At 40.5% G+C, this 21,703-nt stretch overlaps 1 protein-coding gene across 1 annotated transcript in view; it reads left to right on the forward strand.

Moving 5' to 3' along the window:
* EML6 (EMAP like 6) overlaps window positions 1-21,703 on the forward strand; it is a 273,438-nt gene that overhangs the window by 152,821 nt on the left and 98,914 nt on the right. Inside the window, exons 7-13 of the mRNA XM_077772351.1 lie at window positions 4,440-4,641; window positions 7,478-7,615; window positions 9,794-10,050; window positions 11,956-12,168; window positions 16,349-16,516; window positions 17,539-17,645; window positions 21,248-21,366. Coding sequence (XP_077628477.1) covers window positions 4,440-4,641; window positions 7,478-7,615; window positions 9,794-10,050; window positions 11,956-12,168; window positions 16,349-16,516; window positions 17,539-17,645; window positions 21,248-21,366 — 1,204 coding nt within the window. The remainder of the gene's footprint in view (window positions 1-4,439; window positions 4,642-7,477; window positions 7,616-9,793; window positions 10,051-11,955; window positions 12,169-16,348; window positions 16,517-17,538; window positions 17,646-21,247; window positions 21,367-21,703) is intronic.

The raw sequence follows: 21,703 nt of genomic DNA on the forward strand, positions 1-21,703 counted from the left end.
GCTGACCCTGCCATTGAACATGTGAACACAAGCTCTGGTGGCCTTCAGAACCAGGTTATCAAGAGATGTATCCTTTGGGGGCCAGCTACAAAAGCTGGGGTTGCAGACCTGTGCATAATGTCCTTTCTTGGAGACATGACATGGGGTAGGAAGGAGGGAGAGTGCAAAGATGGTACCCGCTGGCCTCCCTGATCTCTGGAGATTGCATTCAGCCCCTAGATATGTGTTTATTTAGAAGTTAGCCCCTCAGGCCACAGCTTTGAAGATCAATTAATTGGCCTTTTCCACAGAAAGACTGCACCTCAGTCGTCTTTGTCTCTGCTGCCTTAGGGGGTAGCTGATTAAGAATGATTTCTCTGTATCTGGGTATTTTATGTAAGTGATGAATCCCTGAATTCTGCTCCTGAAACCAATATTGCACTGTATGTTAACTAACTAGGATTTAAATAAAAGTTTGAAACGAAAAAAATAAAAAAAAATTTTTACTGTGAACCAGATGATACCAAATTTTGTCAGGTATGATTATGGTACGATGGCTATATAAAAGGTCCATATTATTAGAGATGCAAATGGAAGTATGGGAGGGGAGTGCAAACTGATACGAGTATGCAAATTTGCTTTTAAAAGAAAAAAGAACTAGAGGCTTATGTGAGAAAATTTGATAATTTTTAGATCTAAGTGAAGGATAAATAATCAGACTGTTTTTCCATTTGTTACAGTCCTGTGGGACCCATGAATGTAAGCACTACTGGCAGGCAGTTCAAGGGGTGACCCTTGGGAAGTAGCCCCAAAAACCATGGTGCCCTTGTGTACACAGGCTTCTCTGCAGAAGATCACAGCAAGCTGAACACAGCAGAGGGAAAGTGTCAGTGTGGCACCCTCTGGCCTCTTCAGCCTTTGCAGAGTATTTCAGTAGGCCTCTAGCTGTGTGTTAGGTTAGATGCCTGCTCCTCAGACTGAAACTTGAAGCAAATAGGCCTCATTTGCAGAAAGACTGGGTATTTCAGCTTCCTCTGCACCAGGCCCTGGAGGATAGCCACAGTGAACCCACTATTTTTCGTTTGCTATAGCCTTGAGAATCTTGTGGATACAAGCCCTGTATCCACAAGGCTTTAAAGGCTTTAAAGCTAGGTATTTTGGGGGGTCATCTCTCAGGTGCAGGTCTTAAACATCAGGGTGCCAGATGCAGCGTTCAAACCCTCCACTCCTCAGAAAGAAGCTCGTAGTTAGGAATTCCCTCCCAATTGTGGGTTACTGGCCCAAGGGTAGGATTTATATTGAGATTATGTCTCAGCCTCCTCTACTCATTTTGATGTGAGTTTTTTGTGGTTTTGTTTTTTTCTTGTTTGCCCGGTACATAGGAATTGTTCAGGTACAATTCAATTTCTTTCAGAGGAATTTGTTCCATAGGTAACTGTAGATTAGATGTGACCATAGGAAGAGGTGAATTCAGGATCCTCCTACATCCCATCTTGAACTCTAATCTTGTATACATCATTTTAATTGATTTCTGGTGTGTAAATGTCGGCTTACAAATGTCTTGGTCCTCCTTAGGATATAATTTCCAATAGGGCATGAGCTGGCATGTTCAAGCTCTCGTCTTGGGCACATGGTAAGCGCTTAATAAAAACTGTTTGAATTAGTGAGTAAATATATCCCTTCTTTAAATGGTTTCATTGAGGATGCAGATATTTTTTTTTCTTGATATCTCTAAGGACACAAGAAATGTTTGTGATTCTGATGTTTTATTTCATGCAGCCATCTTTTATTGAGCATATACCTACACGTGTACTACATACACTGGTAGGTACTGAGGATACAACAGTGTATAAAACTGAGAAAACTCCTATGTTTACAGATATTAGTGAGATGAAACAGACAATAAATATAATAAAAAGTAAATTATTTGAGATTTTTACTGATAACTACAGTGGAATTAACATCCCTACTTACTTCCTATTTCTGAAGAACAAGGTGTTGTACCTCATCTGGAATAAAATCATAGGTGACCCTAAGCCTGCTGGGAGGACAAATTGACTCCCCTCCTGGAAGAAATGGGGCTGTGTTAATTAGCGAATGGTTACTAACCCTCTGGAAAAGCGTGAGAAAGAGAAAAGGACAGTAAAGGGACAGGGCAAAGAGACCGTTGCTGCAAGGCAGAGTTGCCTCCACAGCTGAGCTGCTGCCCTGTCTTTCTGCAGTCTTGCTCTGGCTATTTTCACCATGTCTCTGTCCCTCCCAACCTTGAAAGCCCATCATGATGTTTGCTGGAAGGGTTTTGAGTGACTGACCCTGAACTAGCCGTTGCCAAGGTTTCTCTACCTACTGCTCAAAATGGGAATAATAAATCTGCCAGTGTGCCATCTCCTTCCATTTCAAAACATGTAACGGTGAATTCAGAGCAAGGGGTCAAGAGAGTTATTGCATGTAAAAATAGGCTTGTGCCTTAAAAAATACTTTTTTTTTGGTAAATAAATGCATCATCTCATTGGATCCTTTTAAGAGCACTGTGAGTTGATTAAGGTGAAGGATACAATTAGGATGTCCATATACCCCCAGTTAACCATTCTTTTGTCCCAGCATCCCATGTGCCTTAGCATTTGTCCTGGAGTTTTTTATAGACTTAATTTTTTTAGAACAGAATTAGGTTCACAGCAAAATTGAATGGAAGGTATAGAGATTTCTCCTATACCCCCTGCCACCCACACATGCACAGCCTCCCTGACTGTCCACAACACCTCCCACCCCCCGCCCGCAGGGTGGTGCATTTGTTACAGTGGAAGAAGCTACACTGACGCATCATCACTCAAACCTGTAGTTTGTATTAGAGGTTACATTCAGTGTTGTATATTCTGTGGATTTTGACCCGTGCGTAATAACACGTATCCACCATGACAGTGAAGAGTTTCAGGGCCCTGGAAATCCTCTGTGCCCTGCCTATTCATTCCTCTGTTTTGGACTTTGAATTTGGTAATAAAGTGTCACTATAATTTTACCTTTGAAAATAATTTGATAGAACTATTTTAACATGGTAAAGCTGCCTTCTTGGTGAAAAAATATTTTTAAAGTATGTAAATTTAATTCGACTTTCAAAGTAGTCACAATTTGGATGATAGATTACATGGTCTCCTTAATTACAGTCTGCATTTAATGCAGAGAAAAACTGGTCTCCAGAGAAAAAGGGACATTCCTGGTGTGTCTGGCCAATGAGGTGTAGAGCAGGACTAAAGACCTGACTTCTGGTACTTTCAATACCGACAACACAAAACCCACTGGGGAAACAACTCAGATCTCAAAGCTTACCATATCCCTGCCTTATTTAAAGTAGTTATGAAAGCGGTATTCTCTCTGTATTTCTGATTTCGACATGAGAAAACTCACTAAGTAAATAAATAATGTACCCAGTAAGGAACGAAACAGACAAGAAGTTCAAGGGATCACCAATCACAGACAAGAAGTTCAAGGGATCACCAATCAGGCAGGCAAATAAAGACCTGCCTGGAGAGTATGAAGTAGTCCTGAGGTAGAAGTTTGTATTTCAAAGAAGTACTGTGCTTTTAGAGAGCACTGTATAAAATGTTAAGTCAGGAAAGAATAGCATCTTCACTGACAAATGTTTGATGGTATTTCGAGACTGAAATGAGTTTTACTTGCATATTTCTGGGACATGGTGCATCTGTTTATCCAGCAAAATGAGTCTAGGTTCTGATCATAGTAAACTTGCCCAATATGACAATTAACCATTCTGTAGTATCACCCACATAGAATTTTAACGTAGTGTTAGGGCTGCCTGGTTGTCTCAGTCGGTAAAGCCATCCAACTTTGCCTCAAGTCATGACCTCACAGCTCTTGAGTTCCAGCCCTGCATCAGGCTCTTGTGCTGACAGCTCAGAGCCTGGAGCCTGCTTCAGATTCTGTGTCTCCCTCTCTCTCTCTCTGCCCCTCCCCCACTGGTGCTCGCTTACGTGCGTGCTCGCTTGCTGTCTCCCTCTCTCTCAAAAATAAAAATAAACATTAAATTTTTTTTTGTTTTTAAGTTTTAATATAGTGTTAGCATTCTAAAGATTGAAGTGACCCTTAACTTTTCCATAGTAAATCATAAGTACATTATTTAAAGAAGGGGTAGGTTTTCATAAAGACCAATTTCTCCTCACACTTATTTTAAGATACAGTATTTCACATGCGTCCCGATGTAAAACACGTGGTTACCCTAAGTTAGGCAGGAAAGAGTGACTACTCGTGTGAAATCCAGATGGCAAGGGGTAAGGAAATGGTGAATAACACAAGATGGTGTGTGGAGTTGGTGTTTCTCCTTCAGGAGTTGTTAAGATGTGTTACATTAGATGCTATCCTGGTGAAAGGACATGTAGGTGTTTTCCTTTCTTTGTCAGTGGTGTGAAAACACACTTTAATTTTATTTAATTGCTTGTTTCCGCCAGGCCTCTCCATCCGGAGTGTGTGCTGGAAGGCAGACCGCCTCCTCGCAGGGACCCAGGACAGTGAGATATTTGAAGTGATCGTGCGTGAACGAGACAAGCCGATGCTGATCCTGCAAGGCCACTGTGAGGGGGAGCTCTGGGCCCTGGCCCTGCACCCCAAGAAGCCCCTGGCTGTGACGGGCAGTGACGACCGCTCTGTCAGGTGAGCCCCCAGCAGTGGCGGTCATCATCTCACTGACTGCCGTGGGACAACAGATTTACAGTGCCCAAATTTGCTGGTTATATAAGAGAAGGCTAAACCACGGTAAAGAACCACACCCATTCCAAACAGAGCGTTGAGACAATGAGCTCGGCAACACTTGGTTTCTTAGCATTTTATCATTGCCGTCTTCCTTTGGCTCCATTTTAAGTCATGAAAGTGTCTGAGTGAGTGCAAATATACTGCTCCTGGTTAGATAGGCTCCCATTTCTCTTTGAATCAAAGAGGAGAGCTCAGCGCATTCATCTGTGGTATGATTGTATTTGCCCCTCATGTGCTGAGTCCTCCCCGGGGGGCTACACACAGCATTTCAGTTTTCTAATAGGCCTTCATCTCCGTTGGTGAATTCATGAACTCGTCTTCAAAAGAACTTAAGTTCTGATTTCCAGAGTTGTCTTGAGTATGTGACTAAACAATTCTTTTTTTGCACATTCTCGGATGGAATTTTGAACATTGTCCTCAAATCAAAGGAAAGTGCTGGTTCCTGAGAAAACAGACAATTTTATTAGGACCTCAAGGGTTCTTGCTGTGGATCATTTGTTATTCTTTCAGAGCACAGCATTGCGTAAAATGAGCAAAATGAGGACACTCCTGATAACCTTGTGACTGTTGAAGGACTGCACATAGGGTTTAGAAGTGTGTGATAAAGGCTTTTGCACTGACTTCAGTATTTTTGTATTTACAGCTGACCTTTAAATGTGCCCAGCAACAAGCAGGCCAGAAAGAGTGCATGCCAGTCGGGGAGAGAGGCTGGTGCATCAGTTTGTTGATTGATGACTGCTTCTGGGCTCTAGTAGCTAAATTAGGACTTTGTAGACTGGAAGCAGGTCCCTGCTTCTCCCCTGCTCTTACTCTGTATGTCTGTGAATCTGATCAAGGCACAGTATGCTCGTTAGTGAGGCTTAAATTTAAAAGTAAATCCACTTTGTAATCTTTACCAAGCACTGAAGCCCCATCAATCTAAAGATCAATAAAAACACACTGTGTCTCCATGTGGCATCAATGGTTATTTGGCTTAAGGTTCTCTTTACCCAACTTCCTCCCTTTCTCTTCCTTCTCCTTCTTTACTCTGAGCTTTCCCCAAACAGGCAGAATGGTACCATCAACTTACTCAAACACCTGAGATGCTCCATTTCTATTCATCCAGGTAGAAATGATTTCAAGAAAGTCTTCAGCTTTTGTTTTTTGACAACTTTGTTGAGTCTCAGAATTGCAGACATCCCCAGGGAGCCCTGGCTGTCAGAATTTGCCTTATTTGTCTGAACCATTAATTTGGCTACCATGACAAATGTTATTTCACACTGAGTATTGAGATTTAAGAGGGGTCTGAGTCCCAATGAATTGCTTGAGCGAGATCAGCTCAGTGACTTTACAGGATGGTACAGTCTCCTGAGGAAGGACGGTTTCTGCATGCTAGTAGAGCAAAGCTTACATTGCTTAAAATAGTACAAGGCTAAAAGCAGCATGAGATTATGAATAATGGACGAGGTATTGAAAGACTACCATGAGCTTTAGGCTGAACAGTGCAGGCTGCCTAAGGGATCAGTAAACTCTTCACCGAGCAACTCTCCATTTTAAGGAGCATCCCCCATCCGTCCTGATGGCAGAATGCGTTTAGACAAACTGTACCATATGTGACTGACTCTTGCCTCCCTATGGAGACCTCAGGATTCTGAGTCCCGTCTTGGCAGATGCTGGCGTTGGTGTGTTGAGAGAAGCCTGTCTTTAAGAGCAGTCGCAGACAGAGGTCAGTCACCACAATCACAACTGACACGTAAATGCTTATGTGCGTTTTGATACCTAGTCCACGTTCACTCAGTGTGAGGTGCCTGATTGGGTTTTCCCGGAGCTGCTACAAACTGTCAGGACCTCTTACCCCATGACCTGCGTTTCTCCAGCAGTAGCTGTGCCCATCAGTCAGGGGCGCTTAAGTATCTGCCCCAACCAGGGGTGGTGAGCCTCTCTGCAGTGGGGCAGCCAGGGGCCTTGTGAAGCATGACAGCAGATGACTGTAGACAGACAGCCAACTCTGAGACCATCCTGGGCAGGGGTGTACTTCACTCTTCTCTGTGTCAGATACTTTTTCTTGCCAGGGAGGCCAATAAAAGTAATGTGTGTTTCCGTTTATCTGTGCTTAAGGAACACAGTTACTAGAAGTGTACTCGGATTATTTTAAACAAGCTAACAATACTAACACCTAGTAGTACTTCTTGTTCTCTAAGTGTTATTAACAATTCTTGGTATAAGTAAAGAACAATGTTGTTGTTGTTTTTTAATGTTTTATTTATTTCTGAGAGCTCTTCTCAGCATGAGAAGGGGAGGGTCAGAGAGAGAGGGAGACACAGAATCTGAAACAGGCTCTGAGCTAGCTGTCAGCACAGAGCCTGACATGGGGCCCGAACCCACAAACCGTGAGATCATGACCTGAGCCGAAGTCGGATGCTTAACCGACTGAGCCACTCAGGTGCCCCAAGAACAATGTTTAATCTCCAACGAGAATAGCAAGATGTTTTATGAAGTAGTATTTAAAATGCCTTTATTTTGTCAATCTCAAACTCTTTGGAAAAGGTTTTCTGATTTTACGGTTCTTGCTGGGCATTTGAAATGGTGCAAATGACCCATTGTTTGATAAACTAAACACCTTCTTAGATTTCCACACGTGCTGTGGGGAAGGACACTAGTGGGAAGTTGGTGCGTCCTGTGGTGAACAGGACTTCCAGCCTAGGTCTAGCCTCTGACTGAGAAATTGGTTTTGTTTTTACTTTGTCCTTGTGTGTAGGCTGTGGAGCCTGGCTGACCATGCCTTGATCGCCCGCTGTAACATGGAGGAAGCGGTTCGCAGTGTGGCCTTCAGCCCCGATGGATCTCAGCTGGCCCTGGGCATGAAGGATGGCTCTTTCATTGTCCTCCGAGTCAGGCACGTGCTGATAAGGAAAATGATAGCAGACATGCTCTTCTGTTAAACTAGTTCTCCTGGTTACAGTGTATGCCTGGACTTGAGGAAAACTGCATTTATTCTTTCAAACTGGAACAGTCTAGATTCACAGTCCCCTATCTGTAATTTCCAAATCCAAACACTGTGAAAATCTACAGTTCTTTGGCAACTTCTTTGACAGCACGCCTTGACCCAATGAACTGATTTGAGACTGTTTATCGCTTATTAAACTCCTAGTAGGAATAATTGTCTATCATGTGATTTGCTACAAAAATATTAATGTTTTTAATACGTGGTATTGGCCTAACTCCTACGGAGGATATTACATAATATATTGTATATGATACTTTCTAAAATCTGGTGAATAATGAACTCCTAAGCTCATCTGGTCCCAATGGGGTTTGGGCTTATAGGAAGCCAAGAAAAGAAAAAGAAATGAGAAAGCAGTCTGTAGGAGTGCCAGATTTTTAGAGGTGGGCTTGAGTAAAAGATTTCTTTCACCTACAGGGAAAAATAACATGCAATATTTCATATTCATTAACATCCTATATTTATGGGACAAAAATTATGACCCACACTTGTAATTTCTCTAAACAACACTGGTTGGTTTTTTTGGCTTTCACAGTTTGTGGTTACAGAAAGAAAATGCAACTGTAACTTAGATACTGCATGTTTTGCACATAGAAAATTCTAGATAGCTTTGAAAAATGATCTTGGCACAGTTTATTACACTAAATTCTCATTACCAGTGACACATAACTTACTGCTGGGTTGATGGGCAACATTCTCTGCTTAGTGATGGTGTGAAAAGATGGCCAATTACCAGATTTTCCTTTTTTTTTTTTTAATTTTTAAAATGTTTTATTTATTTCTGAGAGAGAGAGACAGCACAAGCAGGGGAGGGTCAGAGAGAGAGGGAGACACAGAATCCAAAACAGGCTCCAGGCTCTGAACTAGCTGTCAGCACAGAGCCTGACGCGAGGCTCGAACCCACAAACCGTGAGATCATGACCTGAGCCAAAGTCGGACACTAAGCCGACTGAGCCACCCAGGCGCTCCCAGATTTTCTTTTCTTTTTGATAGATTTCCCAAGCCGAAATGAACAAACAAACAAAACCCATTTGATGACATTATAGTAAACATTGTATTATATAATATATTGCTATTAATAAGTGATGGCAGGTGAAGGAAATTATCATGTGGAAGCACATATGTGCCATCATTTATGCACTGATTTTGTTGGGAGTGGGTGAAGTCTTCGGTGCTGGCCCAGGGGACTGCTGGCCACAGTTCAGTCTCATGGCAGCAGCCTTCAAATGAGAATAGCACTTCTTGCCAGAATCTGATCAGAAAGGATATGAAATATTCCAGTGACATGATGTATGCATCGCTGACCTTTCATGGTCACAATTAAATAATGACATAAGAATTTAATATTTAAAAAGTAATTTTCCTCTTCTGCTTTTTGGACTTGCTCCTTTTTGCAACAGTAAGCATCAAGCTTTACAGCCACTGGTTACCTGATCTTAAAGTATAAAAAACATGGTTGATGTCTGTCCTCCCTTTTGCAGAAGTTTACCTTTCTCCAAGGCATGTTTTTAAAACAATTTTACAAACCCCAATTTTATGAAGCACAATGTTTTAGGGAAAAATAACACATAATTAAACATGAAAACAAATATGTATTTCATTGAGTTTTTTGTTGTTGTCACTTTGGAAGCCCCAAATAATACTTAAAAACTTGGTTGCTTTTGGCTAGGAACTGACTTTTCTATCTTTCCTCAAAAGTTGTTTCCTTAATTCCTGTAGGTATTCTCTCTCTTTTGAAACCGTTTTTTCTGACATAGAAATTTTATTTTTTATTTTTAAAAAAATTTTTAAATTATTATCGAGACAGAAACAGAGCATGAGTGGGGGAGGGGCAGAAAAAGAGGGAGACACAGAATCCGAAGCAGGTTCCAGGCTCTGAGCTGTCAGCACAGAGCCCGACACCGGGCTCAAACCCACGAACCGTGAGATCATGACCCGAGCTGAAGTCCGACGCTTAACTGACTGAGCCACCCAGGCGCCCCTGACATAGAAATTTTAAAACATGGCTTGAGGTTCCTATTTCTAGATTTGCTGCTTATCACTTTTTATTGCTGCTTTTTATTCTTATAGAGATATGACAGAAGTGGTTCATATCAAAGATCGAAAAGAAGTCATTCATGAAATGAAATTTTCTCCAGATGGCTCTTATCTTGCGGTGGGATCCAATGACGGCCCAGTGGATGTGTATGCCGTTGCCCAGCGGTATAAGAAAATTGGAGAATGCAGCAAGTCGCTTAGTTTCATCACACACATTGACTGGTCTCTGGATAGCAAATACTTGCAGACCAATGACGGCGCGGGAGAACGCCTGTTCTACAAGATGCCATGTGAGTCCCGCAGCCCTAGGTGGTGGTGAAAATCAAAGCTTTGAACCAGACGCAGCAAATGTATGAGAATGTCATCGTGGTCTCAGGGCAAGGAACGTTTCCAGACGCATGACCCCCCAAATCTCACAGTCCCAAAGAAAAGACAGAATCCATTGGAACACATTAAAATTAAAACAAAACAAAAAAAAAAACCGCACAGTAAAAAAGCATGAAAAGACGAGGCACAGACTGGACATAAACACTTGAAATGGTTATGGGCAAAGGATATATACTTAGAAATTAAAAGGATGCCTACAGACAAGTGAAAGGAAAAATATCCTAGAAAAATACTAAAAACTAAATATTTAAGGATCACAGTCCTCATTTACTATGTTAGTTTTAGTCCAAAATCTGTGTTCTTCATAATTGGAAGCCCTTAAGATATCATTTGGTGAAACATGCTAACTGGGATTTAAAAACACGATTTCTGCTTGTGACCTCTGCTGTGTCTTTGAGAAGAGATTCTTCAGACTTGCCTAATATTCAGTAACATTTAGTTTGTAGTATAAAATGGTGCAAATAAAAGACAAGTTCTGTATTATAATCTGTGACTCATGATTTTTTATTGTAAATGGAAAATTTTAATATTTAACATGAATCTTGTTCTGAAATAATTATATTTTATCTTAAAATTTTTATTGAATAATTAATTTGTACATACAATAATATACACCATCTAATGTGACTTCAGCTTTTTGGAGTTCTCCACCCTGTCAAATTCATCAGCACACTGTTACTAGGTACCTATTTTTGTGTGTCTACTTTCTTTGCTTGAAATTATTTCATATGTATTTTCTGTGTGTGAGAAATTATGGAATACACATTTCTCATTTGCAATAACGAAGTAACATCCTCTCAGTGATAATATCACAATTTGCTGTCTCATTCTCCCGTTAGTTAGCATTTGGGCTTGTTTCCTGTTTCTTTGCTGGTACAGACAGTGTATCTCGAAATAACTTGGTACAGGTGGGATTCTCTCTTCTGAGTTACTTCCTTGGACGACATTCTCCAAAGGGGAAATGCTGGGTCAAGGACTATGTTCTGTCAGCTCTCTGATTTTATGCTCATCTTAATGAATTTTTATGTAATGCTGTTCCAGTCCAGAATTTCCACATGCCAGTTTGGCAGAAATGCTGAAGAGCAGCTATTCTCACAGACTTCTTATTTGAAAATATTTACCTATTTTTGAAGAAGGAACTCTGAGGTAGCACACTAAATTGTCTTGATTTTGAATTTTAAAACTGTGTATGGCTGGACATGCCCCCTGGGGACATCCTTCGCCTGCTTTCGGTACGAGCTGGGAGTTGCCGCACCCTTGAGAACACATGTAACACAACTGTCAAGAGTATTTTCCCCAACCAGTTAGAGTTTTCATTGTCTAATGCTTTTAAATCTAAAATCCATTAAATTTTTATACTAATTTTTTGAGCCTGAATTTTTAAAAATCACTTCTATGGTTCCTTGAATTATGAAAAGTAGAAGTGCAGAATAAACTTTTTTAAAATCCAGGCAAAATGCTGGTGACTAAATCTGACAACATACGATGGCTTGAAAGTCAATATGACATTCAGTAATAGATAGCATACTAGCTATCTGGTAGTTTCAGACGTTACAGTGAGTACAATGATCATTTTCTTTCTTGTCTCCGTATCTGAGTTTTGATCATACACTTTCTTTAAAGCCTGCTGGGGAAAAACATCACAAATTGGGTAAAGAGATTAGAATCTACAGTTTCCTTGGTTTATAGAAGTTGCTTTCTTTTTTAAACCTCCATGTAGACCTCTATAAGGAAAAGGAATAAAGCAAATTAGAATACGCTTTTTATTTAAATGTAACATTATGTTACTATGTATTGATTATTTTCAGCTGGGAAGCCTTTAACAAGTAAAGAAGAAATCAAAGGGATTCCCTGGGCCTCCTGGACATGTGTGAAAGGCCCCGAAGTGAGTGGAATTTGGCCTAAATACACTGATGTCACTGACATTAATTCAGTGGATGCAAATTACAACAGCTCAGTGCTGGTGTCTGGCGATGATTTTGGACTGGTTAAATTGTTTAAATTTCCTTGTCTCAAGAAAGGTAAGGCCAAAAGAGGTATTTCATTGAACAAATATTTAACCTAGAATGTATACGCAGTGTAATTAGGACTGATTTTCTTGGTGTCTGTTCTTGCAGACTATTCCTTTCATCTCTATATTCATTTTTACTCTTTTACACCCATAGGTAAAATGTGTTGTTGATGCCATTCACTTTTGATGTTCTAAAATACGGGCTTTACAAATTTAAGGCAGAATTTGTTCACAGAGTTACTACTAACCAGTTTGTGACTCATAAGCTTCATGTTTCACATTTTAACCAAATCATAGTTTGTTTTATTTTTATTTATGTGAATAAATACTCATAATTTAAATTATATATTCCATTAAAATATTATAATTAACATTCTTTTATGCTTCACAGCTAATTGTGCTTATACATGGAAAGCAAAGCAAAATCTTTTTAGATAAAACCTTAAAGTGAACTCTCTGGTGATAACACAATTTGTGGCTCCCTTGTTGCATTAATTTTGCAGACCCAATTTACATAACTGGTGAGATTTTTGAGTCTGAAGATTGATGCAGAAAACCTCTCTCTCCTGTCACATTTTGTGGCTCTGTCTTACTGTTAAAATCTTGTCACTTCAATTTTTGTTGCATCTTTAGACTTTGTGGACTGTGACTGAATTAACCCATGTAATGACCCTGTCTTCTTCCTTAAAGAGTTAAAGCAGAGCCCATACACAGGCTTTTCTGAGACTCCCCACTAGCACCCTGGAAATCCGATGTTTGGAAAGTGATTAGCAGGGACATGCTGTTGCCTGAAAACTCGTTCACTTGAAAAATTTTTAAATTAAGACAGGGAAGGGATTGAAAAACGTAATCAGAAAGTCATTTTCGGCTAACTAGCAGTTTCGAAGCAGCAGCAGTTAGGGTAGGGAACTGAACATAAAACGCACAGCAAACCATCATTTACACTTGACAGAGTGCCCATCGGTTTAAAATGCTTGAGGCACAGAATTACCTCACCGTGCCTAATGCACACCCTCCTCTCCCTTTTGAGTACTGGGGCGTGTCCTGTTGGATTGAGTAATGTATTTGCAGAACGTGAGTTAGGCAACTGATCTGGGAATTGAGAAGAAGCATCACCAGGGGCAGGAGCAATACTGTTGGTCTCCCATGTGAAGACTAGGGAAGAAGTTAACTGACCGAGAATTGGTATTTCCTATGTCTCCCCAAGCCATGTAAGGCAGATGTAGGTCTAAAAATGGAGATCCTGGGTGTGTTGATGGGAATGAGGGAGAAGGAGGGAGGCGGTGAATAGTGCTTTCTGTCCAAATGAGACACCCTGATAGGTAAACTGACCCTGAGGACGATGGAAGCCGGGAGACACCTGCAGAGTAAGGGGAGGTCGGCAGCTGAGTGACGGGATGGTGCGAGTAATAAAACCCACCCCAGCAATCTGTGGAAGGGTCCATATTCTCATAGCAAGTTGACTTGTTCTATTCTTCTTGGCACATGGTTTATAAATCTTGCAATTTGTCTCAGAGCCATTCAGGCTTTTGTGGCCTTTCTGTGCCAGAACTACTGGCGGGGAAGTTTATAAAGGAAGATTGTTGAAGGGAATGATAACAGTTGGTGGCTCTTGTACCAGTGGTGGGTACCCAACTTTTGAACCTGTATACACCCAACTAGGAGCAGTGGCTAGTGGCCATGAGACGTGTGGAGACTGAGGAAACATTATAGTGTTCCTCTGTGATTAAATAAAATTCTCAATCAAGTTAATTGACACATTTACAATTACATGTGTATAGGACTCTGCACAGCATTTAGATGAAAATGTTCCCCAGTTAATGAAAATGACTACAATGGTTATTATTTGTACATGGCCAAACCATTTTTTCTAAATTCATTTCGACAGTTTTCAAATCTTTTCAAATAACTGGTATCAATGCTAATAATTTTCCCTGACGTCACTTAGACTACATTCTGACCGTCATGGCACAGACACTTCCGTGAGGTAAAAATCCAAAGCCTTGCTCATTGACATTGCTTTGTCTTACCCCTCTTCTCCAAAGGAAGGCTCAAGGCTGAGGATCTCCTGTTTTACCTGTGTACTGCTGCCCCATTGACCCTTCACACAGATGTGCATGCATGCACGCGCGCACACACACACACACACACACACACACACACACACACACACAGTCCTTGAAGAACTCCCTCCCAAGAAAAATGTCCTAGATGTTGTAAGACATGAGTTGCATAAAGCCTGAGCCTTGAAGGGAAAAGCGTTGGCCTCCAATAGAGCTTGGATGAGCTTGAGGCAGTGCAGAAACAGAAAGGTCAAGGTGGCTAGAGCGTGATGAATGAGGGGAGCATAGTGTACTCAGAGGCTAGAGAGGGCAGTGGGGACTGTGTCACGAAGGCCTTGTAGACACTGTTAAAAATTTGGGTCTTCTTTTAAGTGTGGTAGGAAACTATTGAGGGTTTAAAATGGAGGAGTGACATGACCCACCTAAGTTTTTAAAAGACCACTTTGATATTGTGTGGGATGGTTCAGGGAAGGGAAGGCTTCAAGTAAAGAGATTTTTACATAAGTCCAGGTGAGAGATGATGTGGCTTGGACAGAGGTATTAGGAACAGATGTAAGACAGGTGCATGAGGTTAGGAAACCGTGTCAAGGCAGAACTGAAGGTCTTGCTGATGGATTGGATGTGGGAATAGAGGCAAAGAGAGGAGCCAGGGGTGAGTTTTGGGCGTGAGCAGTGGGGGTGGATGGTGGCACCATTTATGAAGATGGGAAAATGAGCAAGAAAAATGTCTGTGTGTGTGTATGTGAGAGAGAGAGAGAAAGAGAGAGAGAGGTGGTGGGGAGGGAGGGAGGGAGAGAGAAATGGAACATAAGAGAGAAGGGGAAGGGATACTCCTTGGACTGTGTTGTCCATGGTAAGTTTGAGGCACCTGTTATACATTCAAGTGGACATGGCACATAGGCCATCTGCAGTCTAGAGTGGATTGGAGGCCAGAAGACAAATGTTTGACAGTTGTGGGTACTTAAAGCATGGGAGAGAGGACCAGCAGAGAGACAAGAGCCTTCCCTGTGGTTCAGAGAACATACATAGAGAGGCCTTAAAAAGTGCACTGTCCTAAGGAAAGCCTGGGAAGAGATGGATGTGGTGTTCATTTATTCCATAAATATTTGTTACATGCTGTTTTAGAGGCTGGGGTTACATAAATGAATAAAACAAGAACACATCCCTGTCCTCATGGAGATTTTGTTCTCCTGAGGGGACATGTCAATAGACAAAGTATAAACACATCTGGTAAGAAAGGCTATGAAGAAAAAGAAAGCAAACAGAAGCAGGAGTGCTCAGAACGGGCAGCTTGATGGTGGTATTTAAATAGCATGGTCATTTTCACCTTCATACAAGTTAAAAATCATTACCTCTCCAACGGGTATTTGAATTTTAAACACGTTTTTAGTTGAACAGATGGCTTTCTCCCCCATTAAAGAGACTCCATTAGAGGGCCTGCAGTAGGTAGAGTTATTTCTGAAGGAAGGATGCTGGCCCCCTGAAATCTCCCATAGCCTTTGGAGTACGAGGCCTCCACACGATAGGATGGACCCTGCTTACTTCCCTGACTTCCTTCGTGCTGCCGTGTACCAGCCATATACTGGAGACTTTACTGCAGTCGTTCAGCTACAACCATAAGTGCAAATAGCTTTTCTTCTGCATTCATGACCTGGAGATGGTGTTTACTAAGTAAAGCAATCAGGGAACAAAATTTAATTATTCCAGCTCTACATCTACATGCCCCTGAACAATAATTTGATTGTGGTTTTTTTTTTTTTTCACAGAATGATTGTTTCCCTGTTGCAAAGGACCACCTGTCTGATCTTGTATTTAAATAGGACTGTATGAGATAATCATTCTTAAGTATTTTAGTTTCAGAATCAGTGAAGCAGTAGGCATTATCTGGAATAGGTTCGGATATGTCTTCAGCCCCAGGACTTAAATTTTAAGGCCATTTTTAGCTTAATCCATACTGGAATAATTGAGATAATTTTGGGAGGCTTTGCTTATTAAGATATATAATACTGGAAATTATATTTTCTAATACAGTTAAAAATTTTACTTTCCAACATGAATCATAATATAATTTTTAAATCAGTGAATCGTATTTTCTGCATTACTAATCTCTTCAAAATATCTTTCCAGGAGCCAAATTTAGAAAGTATGTGGGCCATTCTGCACATGTCACAAACGTGCGCTGGTCCCATGACTTTCAGTGGGTATTGAGCACAGGAGGGGCAGACCACTCGGTTTTCCAGTGGAGATTCATTCCAGAAGGTGTCAGCAACGGTCTGCTGGAAACTGCACCCCAGGGTAAAACCATTTATAATCTTTCAAGCATTTTTTTTTTTTTTGATCAAGAAAAATTTCAGAGAACATTCTAACATCTCTCCTGGAAATAAAGAGTTAAAGCAATTTTTGAAAAATTCATTCCTATCATAAAATTTAAAATTAAAAGCAAAGACAAACTTGTGAGATACATGTGAGTTAGTTGAAGGTCGAAGGTTTACATGAGGAATTAGCCTTTGAGGATGTCAGGAACAAATCTATCTGAGCCTGCATAGGGCAACTATAACTGTGGTGGGTCTACTGTGTCAGACTGCAGGGGGACAGAGGGTCAGAGTGACCTGAGGATTTAGCTCCAGAATGAAGTTCAAAGAATGGTTCACAGTTGGGACCGACGTATTCCAGTTGAGTGGATGTGTAGTCTTCTTATTTACTGTCATGCCAGCAGGAGTAATCAGGTTATAAAATTTGAAACCATGTGAGAAAATGCTTTCATTGGGAGGGTGTCTGCAGGGGTTTTGACTGTGGCAGTAATGGCCACTTGGTGGATGTGGCACAAGGCTAAGAACTAAGTGGTTAGATTTCCTTTTGCTTCCGCCTTCATTTTGGTAAAGCCTTCCCCTGGCCTTTCCTTTTCTATCTCTTCCTCTCTCTCTTTGTGTCTCTCTCTGTCTCTTTGTCTCTGTCTCTTTGTCTCTGTCTCTGTCTCTGTCTCTCTCTCTCTCAGCCCCTTTTCAAAGCAAGATTTAAAACCCAAAGATCTGTTATGGAAGTATAGCAATGAGTTCCGTCTGCTGGAGGGGGGTGAGGGGGTGGGAATTGTCCCGGTCTGTTAACGCTACTGTAAGGGGGTGAGCGGGTATGCTGAACTTAACCAAAAGATGAAGGGGGGGAGGGGGATGTTTTAAGAACCTACAATAAAGGAAAACTATGATACAGTGACTTTTTAAATTGACTTTGCTGGAAGAAAGAAAATATTTTAAATATACTTATAAGCTAATTTGGGTCTCAGAACTTTTGCTTGTGTCTCATGGGTTGTGTTTCTGCAGAAGGTGGCACTGATTCTTACAGTGAAGAGTCTGATTCAGATTTATCTGACGTGCCGGAGTTGGACTCTGATATTGAGCAAGAAACTCAAATCAATTATGATCGCCAGGTCAGTAAGTAGAGGGCTTCCTAACAAATGCCTGACAGCCCAGAATGCCAATCTCACTGGATTTAGATGTTGCGCTAAAAATGGCTGGTACTAGGGAAGAAGAGAGTCCAGACAAGAATAAGGAAAATTACCTACTTCTTGTCTTAAACACAGATTGAAAATAAGGCCTTTACCCATACACATTATTAAACTTTTTTTCTAGTGGAAGGTAGTATCAGATTTCTCAATTGACGCATGACAGAGTTTTCTGCCTCTCTAGCACCTAAAGCTTCTAAAATATTTTTTGCAGAAAAATGTGCAAGTAAGCTACAGGATTCTGCATTTTCTTAGCAGGTCATTAAAGCATACGTTTTCTGGGACGCCTGGGTGGCTCAGTTGGTTAGGCATCCCACTCTTGGTTTTGGCCCAGGTCATGATCACATGGTTCATGAGTTTGAACCCGATGTATGGCTCTGTGCACTGGTAGTGTGGAGCCTGCTTGGGATTCTCTCGCTCTCCCTCTCTCACTGCCCCTCTCTCATTCATGCACGTTTTCTCTCTCAAAATAAATTAATTAAAAAGAATTTTAAATTTCCAAGCATGCTTTCTTTACAGAATTGGTAGCCTTAAAGCCATGGTAGTTTCCAAGTGAGCTGGTTTCTCTCTTACGGAGACCATTATCCATTTAATTAAAGTCAAAACCCTAATACAATACATATGATCTCTCCAGTCTGAAATCACCTCCAGTAGAAAAGTTGCACAATTATAAGCAAATTGGGTCCTAGTTTTTTGAAGGTAGGCATTTCATTTTAGTGCTGAACAGTAAGTGTTAAGGAGAACATTCCTTCACAGGAATCTGGAGACTCTCACCTTTTTATGGTTGATAACTGAAGGGGTTCTATTTTCTTTCTTGTCATTTCACGAAAGTATGTGGAACAGATTCTGTCAGTGAACATGGAGTAAGATTTCAGGTTTTGGACATAGCACCTGTCAGTGCTGCCCGTGGAGACTTGCCGTAGGCCTGGGGCAACCGCTGTGTATACGTGTCTGTACACGACCAGATCCTGCTCTTTGCATACACCAAATCCAACCCCACAATAGCCCTGAGATGTTAACTGCTTTGCCCACATCCACCTCACCCAGAGTATTAAGATAAGAATGTGGATCTGGGCTTCTCTCCAAAGCGTACATTCTACATATTGCTTGGCTTCGCCTCTGCTTAGGCAATGAAACTTCCCAGATGATAATCATCACTCATTGACTTAGTATTTGAAAAATTAGAGGCAGTCCATCTGATGGTTTGGGTCAACTTCATGACTAAGTCAGCTTGACCGTGCATTGATACAATAAATTGTGCAGTAAAACTAAAGATGAGGATTAAAAGGAAATGAGTAATGTGGAAATATGCACACAGTAAACAATATTGTGTCCTGATATCCAGGGGGCATGAGATTTAAGCAAAGTGAACATAAAATTTAGGAAACAAAGAAAAGCAGTGTCTTTAGTTGGGAATTTTTTTATTTAATAAAAAGGCATTAGTAAAAGAATGAAAAGACTTGACTATACTAAAATCCATGCCTAGGATTTATATATTCCCCCTGGTATCTTAGTTTCTGAAGCTTTCATCTATATTACTTGGTTTACATTATTTTTTGTTCTTAAGTTACTTCTGAACAGGAAGTTTTATTCTGTTCTACAGATGGAGTCTTAGGTCCACAGAGTTTGAGACTTGTTGAAATAAGCGGTAGAAATGTCAAGACCAGAATTCAGTGTTCTTGAGGAGTTGATGAGTTGAAGAAAGCATGATGGACTCAGACAGATAATTAAGTTTAGATTTTATAGATTTAACTGTATCTGCAGTAGACAAAGCCGTAATGAGGTATCTTCTGACTTCCTTTTTTTTTCTAAGATTTTTTATTAAATCCCAAAGAGACTTTATTATGATAATATATCATTTTTCTAGCTACATAGCTTTATTAAATGAAATTTTTCTTATGAAGATGAGCAATTACTAATAGATTTTATTTCATTTTGAATGTGTTAAATTGATATCTCTTGATAGTAGAGCATAAATACATGGTAGAGAAATGGATTAATTTTTTATCTGCATTTAAATTAAATTGTAGGAAATGTTCTCTGAATCTGCAGCACATTTTAGGTCCTAGGTTAGACCAAGCTTTGCTTTAAATCTCAGAGTCTGATCTGTCAAGATGCATAAGATTGTGACTGAAGATAATTCCAGAGAGTGATCACCACGATTCATGAGGCCTGTGTTTTGCAAACGACTTGTCAAGAGATTTCTCACCTTAGAAAAAATTATAACAAAATATTTTATTTTTACTGATGATCTTATCAAGGAATTTATTTATCAGAGAATTAATACCATATTCTGAATATAAATTATATAAACTCAAAATCTTGAATCCTGGGGATTCATGTTTCAAGTTAGTTTTCTTCATTAGAAAGTAAAATGCAGTCTCATGTCTTATGTATTCAGTTTGGTTTATCTTCTTGAAGAAGCCACTCTGGTTTGTCTTTTCTATTATCTATTTTATATTATTTATTTCTACTGTAATCCTTTTTTTTATGTTTATTTTTTGAGAGACAGAGACAGAATGCGAGTCAGGGAGGGACAGAGAGAGAGGGAGACACAGAATCTGCAGCAAGCTCCAGGCTCTGAGCTATCAGCACAGAGCCCAACGTGGGGCTCGAACCCAGGAGCTGTGAGATCATGACCTGAGCCAAAGTCCAATGCTAAACCAGTTGAGCCACCCAGGCACCCCTCTACTCTAATGTTTATTATTTCCTTCCTTCTGGTAACTTTGGGCTTAGTGTATTCTTTTTCCAGTTCCTTAAGATATGTTGTTCAGTTGTTTATCAGAGAGTTTTCTTTTTTCTTAATGTATGTGTATATAGCTGTACACTTTGCTTTTGCTGTATCCCACAAGGTTTGTTACCTTGTTTCTCTTTTCTTTTGTTTCCAGATAATTTTCTGTGCTCTTTTTTAGTTCTTCTTTGATCCATTGGTTGTTCAGAAGTGTGTGGTTTAATTTCCACATACTTAAAAATTTTCCAGCTTTCTTTCCGTTACTGATTTCTACTTTCATACCGCAGTGGCCAGAAAACATACATGATAGGATTTCTATCTTTTTGTTGAGACATGTTTTGTGGCCTGACATATGATGCATCCTGAGAAGAATGTGTGTGCTGCTGCTGATGGATGGAATGTTCTGGTTATGTCTTCTAGGTTACTTGGTCTGCAGTGTTCTTCATCTGCTGTTTCCTTATTGATTCTTTGTCTGGATCATCTATCCATTGTTCAGACTGACTCTTCCCACTCTTAGACCATTGATGTTTATTTCTCCTTTTAGTTCTGCTAGTATGTGCTTTATATATTTTGGTGTTCTGATGTTGGGTGCATACTTAAACCTGTTATATCTTCTTGATGAACTTGACCCCTTTATCATTATATAATGACCTACTTTGTCTCTTGTGGCCATTTTTAGCTTCTCATGTTCTCAAAAACTTGATTTCCTACAGTTAAAGACCTCCTGAGAATGCCAGGATATTAATAATTTTGAAACCTGAAGAGTCTCAACTTAATGTTTCTGCTATGCTTTAAGGTTTACAAAGAAGATCTACCTCAGCTAAAGCAACAAAGTAAAGAGAAAAACCATGCAGTGCCCTTCCTCAAAAGAGAAAAGGCTCCTGAGGACAGCTTGAAACTCCAGTTCATACACGGGTGGGTGCCTGTCACCAGCCTTATCAGCAGACCAGTGGGGTCCCCTCTTCTTGATGCTGACCCACTTCAGACTGGCTCTTCTCTCCACTGTGTACTTACCTGAAGTTAACATTTTAACATGATTCTCTGTCCGGTATTCTCAGTTGATGTTCTGTGGCCATAACAATGTGTGTATCTATATGTTTCCTGCTTCACTGACTTCTGTGATGGGTATGTTTCTGTGGCCCATTGTTACCAAGCTCCATTGTCTTCCCCCATTTCTGCTCCCGTTATCCCCATTTCTCCTGCTCTATTTAGCTGGCTCCACCTTGGACAGTATTTTCTTTAAACAGTTTTG

This window comes from Crocuta crocuta, unplaced genomic scaffold (genome assembly GCF_008692635.1).
Source record: "Crocuta crocuta isolate KB4526 unplaced genomic scaffold, BGI_CrCroc_1.0 scaffold830, whole genome shotgun sequence".
NCBI classification, from domain to species: Eukaryota; Metazoa; Chordata; class Mammalia; order Carnivora; family Hyaenidae; genus Crocuta; species Crocuta crocuta.